General features: G+C 22.6%; 1 protein-coding gene across 1 annotated transcript in view; it reads left to right on the plus strand.

The window, feature by feature from the left end:
- Nucleotides 1-7,068, plus strand: part of LOC117176924 (transmembrane protein KIAA1109-like) — a 102,679-nt gene that overhangs the window by 44,928 nt on the left and 50,683 nt on the right. Inside the window, exon 11 of the mRNA XM_033367321.1 lies at nucleotides 5,890-6,296. Coding sequence (XP_033223212.1) covers nucleotides 5,890-6,296 — 407 coding nt within the window. The remainder of the gene's footprint in view (nucleotides 1-5,889; nucleotides 6,297-7,068) is intronic.

A 7,068-nucleotide genomic window follows, 5' to 3' on the forward strand; every position in this document is an offset into this window, starting at 1 on the left:
TGAGTTTCGAAGAACATGTTTTTTTGACTCATATTTATTTTTTCGATTTACGATTGGACCGTAAGACATAAAGAATTTGAAATCTACGATTTGAAATCAATGATTATCTTTTTTGTTATAAGATTTATTATTTAGTTGAAGAAGCAACAATTTTCTTGAAAAAAAAAAAATCCATTTCGGTTGGAAATCCAACTGTTTGCTTAAAAATTCCACTCTGTTCGTAAAACATTTTGTTTAAAATTGATAGATTTATTTTTTACGTAGAAACTTTTTTTTTCTCTTAAAAAAATCATATTTTGATTTTGAAAAGTCAACTGGAATCTTTTTTAAAATGAATATTCAACTATTTATTTTTAAAAAACTTTAATTAAAAACTCATCTGTTTTAAGAGAAATTTCATCTTTTTTGGATAAAATTGCTACCGTTTAGTAGCAGAATTAAACGATTTTATTAGAAAATCATCGTTTTTAGTCGAAAAAATTCGTCATTTTGGATTGAAAATTCAATTTTTTTCGTAGAAACTTATTTTTTGTTTCAAAATCCATATTTTGATTTTGAAAAATCGACTGGAATTTAAAAAAAAATGAAAATTCAACTATTTATTTTAAATTTCTTTTAAAATTAAGAATTTATCTGGTTTACGAGAAATTTCATCTTTTTTTGGATAAAAACGGGTTTGTTAAAAAGTCCTTTTTGGCTAAAAACTCGTCTTTTTGGATTTAAAATCTAGTTTTTTTCTTATAAACTTATTTTTTTAATAAGAAATTCATATTTTGATCTTGAGAAGCCAACTGGAACCTTTTTTGGACGTAAATTCTACAATTTTTTGAAATTAAAAAAAAAATTCGTCTGTTTAAAGAAAAATTTTATATTTAAAAAAAAATAAAAATTCAACTATTTGGTAGAGAATTACAAAATTTCTGTTGGAAATTAATCCTTTCTGTTCGAAAAAATTCGTCTTTTGGGATTGAAAATTCAATTTTTTTTATAGAAACTTATTTTTTATTAAGACATTTGTATTTTAATCTTGAAAAGCCAACTGGAATCTTTTTTGGATGAAAATTCAACAATTTAAAAAAATGTTGTAAAAATTCATCTGTTTTAAGAGAAATTTCATTTTTTTTTGATAAAAGTAAAACTATTTCATAGAAAATTCCAAAAATTTTGTTAAAAAGTCATCATTTTTGGTTAAAAATTCGTATTTTTGGCTAAAAATTCAACAGTTTTTGAAAAAAAAATTTAAATAAAAGTTCATCTGTTTTAAGATAAATTTCATCTTTTTTTGGATAAAATTGCAACTGTTTAGTAGAGAATTAAACAATTTTGTTCAAAATTCATCGTTTTTAGTTGAAAAAAGTCGTCACTTTGTATTCAAAATTCAATTTTTTTCATAGAAACTTATTTTTTGTTTAAAAATCCATATTTTGATTTTGAAAAATCGACTGGAATTTTTTTTAAAAATGAAAATTCAATTATTTCTTTGAAATTACAGAAAAAAAACATTCATCTGTTTTAAGAGAAATTTCATCTTTTTTGGATAAAATTGCTACTGTTTAGTAGTAGAATTAAACGATTTTATTAGAAAATCATCGTTTTTAGTCGAAAAAATTCGTCATTTTGCATTGAAAATTTATTTTTTTTCGTAGAAACTTATTTTTTGTTTAAAACTTCATTTTTTAATTGTGAATAGTTTACTGAAATCTTTTTTTTAAATGCAAATTCAACTATTTATTTTAAATTTCTTTTAAAATAAAAAATTTATCTGGTTTACGAGAAATTTCATCTTTTTTTGGATAAAATTGCAACTGTTTAGTAGAGAATTAAACGGGTTTGTTAAAAAGTCCTTTTTGGCTAAAAACTCGTCTTTTTGGATTTAAAATCTAGTCTTTTTCTTATAAACTTATTTTTTTAATAAGAAATTCATATTTTGATCTTGAGAAGCCAACTGGAACCTTTTTTGGACGTAAATTCTACAATTTTTTGAAATTAAAAAAAAAATTCGTCTGTTTATAGAAAAATTTTATATTTAAAAAAAAAAATAAAAATTCAACTATTTGGTAGAGAATCACAAAATTTCTGTTGGAAATTAATCCTTTTTGTTCGAAAAAATTCGTCTTTTGGGATTGAAAATTCAATTTTTTTAGTAAAAACTTTTTTTTTCTTCAAGGGATTCATATTTTGATCTTGAAAAGCCAACTGGAACCTTTTTTGGATGAAAATTCAACAATTTTTTAAAATTAAAAAAAAAATTCATCTGTTTATCGAAAAAGTTTCATCTTTTTTTTTAAATAAAAATTCAACTGTTTGGTAGAGAATTCAAAAATTTCTTGTTAAAAAATCATCCTTTTTGGTTAAAAAATCGTATTTTTGGATTGAAAATTATATTTTTTCATAGAAACTTATTTTTTATTAAGACATTTGTATTTTAATCTTGAAAAGCCAACTGGAATCTTTTTTGGATGAAAAGTAAAAAACTTTAAAAAAATTTAAAAATTCATCTGTTTTAAGATAAATTTCATATTTTCTTTTGATAAAAGTGAAACTATTTCATAGAAAATTCAAACATTTTTGTCAAAAAGTCATCCTTTTTGGTTAAAAATTCGTATTTTTGGATTGAAAATTCAATTTTTTTCATAGAAATTTATTTTTTATTAAGACATTTGTATTTTGTTTTTGAAAAGCTAACTGGAATCTTTTTTGGATGAAAATTCAACAATTTAAAAAAAATGTTTTAAAAATTCATCTGTTTTAAGAGAAATGTCATACTTTTTTTATAAAAATGTCATAAAATTTATAAAAAAAGTCATCCTTTTTGGTTAAAAATTCGTCTTTTTGGATTGAAAATTCAATTTTTTTCATAGAAACTTATTTTTATTAAGACATTTATATTTTGATCTTGAAAAGCTAAATGGAATCTTTTTTGAATGAAAATTCACCAAATAAAAAAAATGTTGTGAAAATTCATCTGTTTTAAGAGAAATTTCATTTTTTTTTTTTGATAAAAATGAAACTGTTTGATAGAAAATTCCAAAATTTTTGTTAAAAGGTCATCCTTTTTGGTTAAAAATTCGTATTTTTGGATTGTTTAAAAATCCATATTTTGATTTTGAAAAATCGACTGGAATCTTTTTATAAATGAAAATTCAATTATTTCTTTGAAATTAAAAAAAATAAATAAAAAATGCATCTGTTTTAAGATAAATTTCATCTTTTTTGTATAAAAATGTTTGGTTAAAAATATATTTTTCGAACTTACAATTTAATTAATTTTAAGTATCGATTGACAATTAATCTTTTTAGTAAAATTTAATTTTGTTGTTGAAAATTTAACTATTTCAGTTTCGATTCATCGTTTTAGTGGAAAACTCATATTGTTAGTTCAAACTTTAACTATTCCAGTTGAAGATTTATCATTTTAGTTGAAAATTCATCAGTCAGGTTACAAAGTAAACTATTTTCTTGAAAATCAGTTATATTTTTGTTGAAAATTAATTTTTCAACTTAAAGTTTAAATATATTTCATTTTTTGTAGTTGAAGATTTATTATTTTAGTTGAGTTTTATATTTATATTTTTTTATAGCTATTTGATTGAAAACTTTTTTTTTCTTTGGACGAAAAGGAATTTTTTTGTTGAAAATTTCTTAATTTTTTTATTAAATTTTATTTCTGTATTTTTAACTGAAATTTATATTGAAAAATAATCTCTTTTAGTTGAAAATTTTTTATGTTTGGTGGAAATTAATCTTTTTGGTTGAAAATTCATCCTTTTGGTCCAAAATTTAACTATTCTGTTTCAATATTAATTATTTTATTTTAATATGCATCTTTCTGATTAAAAATTTAACTACTCCAGTTAAAGATTTGCAATTTTGGTTGAAAATGTAACTATTTTTTTGAAAGTTAGTTTTTTTTGTTTGTGTCACCAGTTAGGTTGGAAATTAAACTATTTTCCTGAAAATCAGTTTCTTTTTTGTTTAAAAATAATTCTTTGAACTAAAAGTTTAAATATATTCCATTTTTTTTATTAAAGATTTATCATTTTAGTTGAATTTTATATTTACATTTTTTTTATAGCTATTTGATTGAAAACTTTTTTTTTCTTTGGACGAAAAGGAATTTTTTGTTGAAAATTTCTTTATTTTTTTATTAAATTTTATTTTTTATTTTTAACTGAAATTTATATTGAAAAATAATCTCTTTTAGTTGAAAATTTTTGATGTTTGGTGGAAAGTAATCTTTTTGGTTGAAAATTCATCCTTTTGGTCCAAAATTTAATTATTCTGTTTCAATATTAATTATTTTATTTTTTTTGTTTGCGTCACCAGTTAGGTTGGAAATTAAACTATTTTCCTGAAAATCAGTTTCTTTTTTGTTTAAAAAGAATTCTTTGAACTAAAAGTTTAAATACATTCCATTTTTTTCTTGAAGATTTATCATTTTAGTTGAATTTTATATTTACATTATTTTATAGCTATTTGATTGAAAACTTTTTTTTTTTGGATGAAAAGGAATTTTTGTTGCCAATTTGTTTCTTTTTTTGTGGACAATTTTTTTGTGTTTGAAACTGAAATTTATGTTGAAAATGATATTTTTTAGTTGAAATTTCTTTATGTTTGGTAGTACCTAATGTTTTTTTTTAATTCATCCTTTTGGTCGAAAATTTAATTATTTTAGTTAAAGATTCATTATTATATTTGAATATTCATTTTTCTAAATAAAAATGTAACTATTCCAGTTAAAGATTTACAATTTTAGTTGAAAATTCACCACTTTGTTTGAGAATGTAACTATTTTTTTAAAGTTAGTTTTTTTGTGGAAAGTTATTTTGTAACTGAAAAATTAACTTATTGCAATTAAATTTTCGATAAATTTAGTTGACAATTCTTCTGTTTGGTTGAAAATTAATTTTAAAAACTTACAATTTCATTAATTTTAATTTTCAATTGACAATTGATCTTCTTAGTAAAAATTAATTTTTTAAATGAAAATTCAACTATTTTTAATTAAACTATTTCTGTTCAAGGTTCTTTATTTTAGTTTAATTTGTTTTTATAGCTATTTGATAAATAAAAATTTCTTTAGATAAAAAGGAATTTTTTTGTCGAAAATTTAACTGTTCTGTTGAACATTTTTTTGTTTTTTTAAACTGAAATTTATGTTGAAAAATGATCTTTTTTAGTTGAAAATTCTTGATTTTTGGTCGAAATTAATTTTTTTCGTTGAAAATTCATCCTTTTTTTCCAAAATTTAATTATTCTAGTTAAAGATTTACAATGTTAGTTTAAAATTCACCACTATATTTAAAAATGTAACTATTTTTTTTTAGTTATTTTTTTTTGTGGAAAGTCATTTTTAAACTGAAAAATTAACTTATTGTAATTGGATTTTCCATAAATTTAATTGAAAATTCTTCTGTTTTCTTCTTGTTTTTAGTAAAAATTAATTTTGTTGTTGTTAATTCGAATATTTCAGTTGAAGATTCATCGTTTTAGTGGAAAACTCATGTTGTTAGTTCAATATTTAACTATTCCAGTTGAAGGTTTATCATTTTAGTTAAAAATTCATTATTTAGGTTGGAAATTGATCTACTTTCTTGAAAATCAGTTTCTTTTTTGTTGAAAATTAATTTTTCAACTTAAAGTTAAAATATTTTACTTTTTGTTGGAAATTGATATTTTTTAATAGAAAATTCAATTATTTGTTTCAAAATCCATTTATTTTAAAAAATTTTGCTCTGTTTTGTTAAAGAATGTTTAAAATTAACTTCATGAATTAAAATAAATGTTGGTACAGGGAAAAACCGGGAAATGGGCAAGAATTCAAAATTGTCCGCCCAATTTCTAATATTAAAAATCTCAACTGATTGAGAATGTCACTGGCTTTCTCAGGTTTTCTTGCCTGCCAGTATCAAGAGTGGAATGCATGTTGCAACTGCCCTCACTGGACATCGTATTTTCCTCGAAACGAGCCGAGGAAGAATTGCCAGAATTTAAAGAATACAAACCAAACAATTCGCAGACGGCTGGAAAAGAAGCTGGATCGGCCATCGGTGGACTTTCAGTGACTGGCTGCCTTGCTGATTTTTCAGTTTATATATTTCACCCCTATGGCGGTGGCAAAAAATCCGGGCTCAAAGAAGCGCAATGGTCGCCTTTGTCGGATAGCGAACGAAAGGACTCGCTCAGCATCAACGTCGAATTTGTCAAGTTTCATTTGTCAAGGAGTCGCAAACTCAATTTTCAGAATGAGCAGCTCAAGAAGGCTGATTCCAGTAGAGCAGTCATACGATTTTCGAGTAAGTTTTTCAATTTGTTTCTAAAAATATCAGTTGTTAAAACAACAAAAACTTTGTAAATTAAATTCTTAAAAATTAAGCAACGAAGAAGAATCCAGCGATCAAAGGACATGCTACATGTTTTCATTCAATTAAAAAAAAATCTGGGCCACACAATCACTTTTAGTCACTTTTTAGTAACTTTTCTAAGATAATACATTTTCTTCATTTCTTTTTAAATATTTTGGGATCTTTTAAAAAATTTCTAAAATTTTTGAACAGATTTCAATAATTGGAAGGGATTTTAACGGATTTTAATGATTTTAGGGAATCAAAAAAAGAATCGAGGAATTATCAAAAACTTTAAAAAGTTTTTAAGGATTTCAAGAGACTTCGTAGAATTTGAAATAGATTTCAATAATTTGAAGGGATTTAAAAGAGTTTAGAATACTTTAAAAGATTTCATTGAATTTTCAATTTATTAAAATTATATGAAGGGATTTCAATAAATTTGAAAGACTTTAAGATATTTTAAAAAATTCACAGGGATTTTAAACAGTTTAAGCAATTTACAGGGACTTCAAAAGGTTTCAAAGGATTTAAAAAAATATTTTAGTGCCTTTTAAAAGACTATGATAAATTTTTAATTGGTTGCTATAATTTAATAGGATTTTAAAGGATTCGAAATATTTTTGAGTACAGTCTGTCAAGTTAAAGCGTGGGTGGCTTTACTCGCAGTCGGTAAGGTGTATCGACATGATTTTGGTGTCAAAATATTAAGAAGAGCTCCCTC

This window comes from Belonocnema kinseyi, chromosome 7, assembly GCF_010883055.1.
Source record: "Belonocnema kinseyi isolate 2016_QV_RU_SX_M_011 chromosome 7, B_treatae_v1, whole genome shotgun sequence".
NCBI classification, from domain to species: domain Eukaryota; kingdom Metazoa; phylum Arthropoda; class Insecta; order Hymenoptera; family Cynipidae; genus Belonocnema; species Belonocnema kinseyi.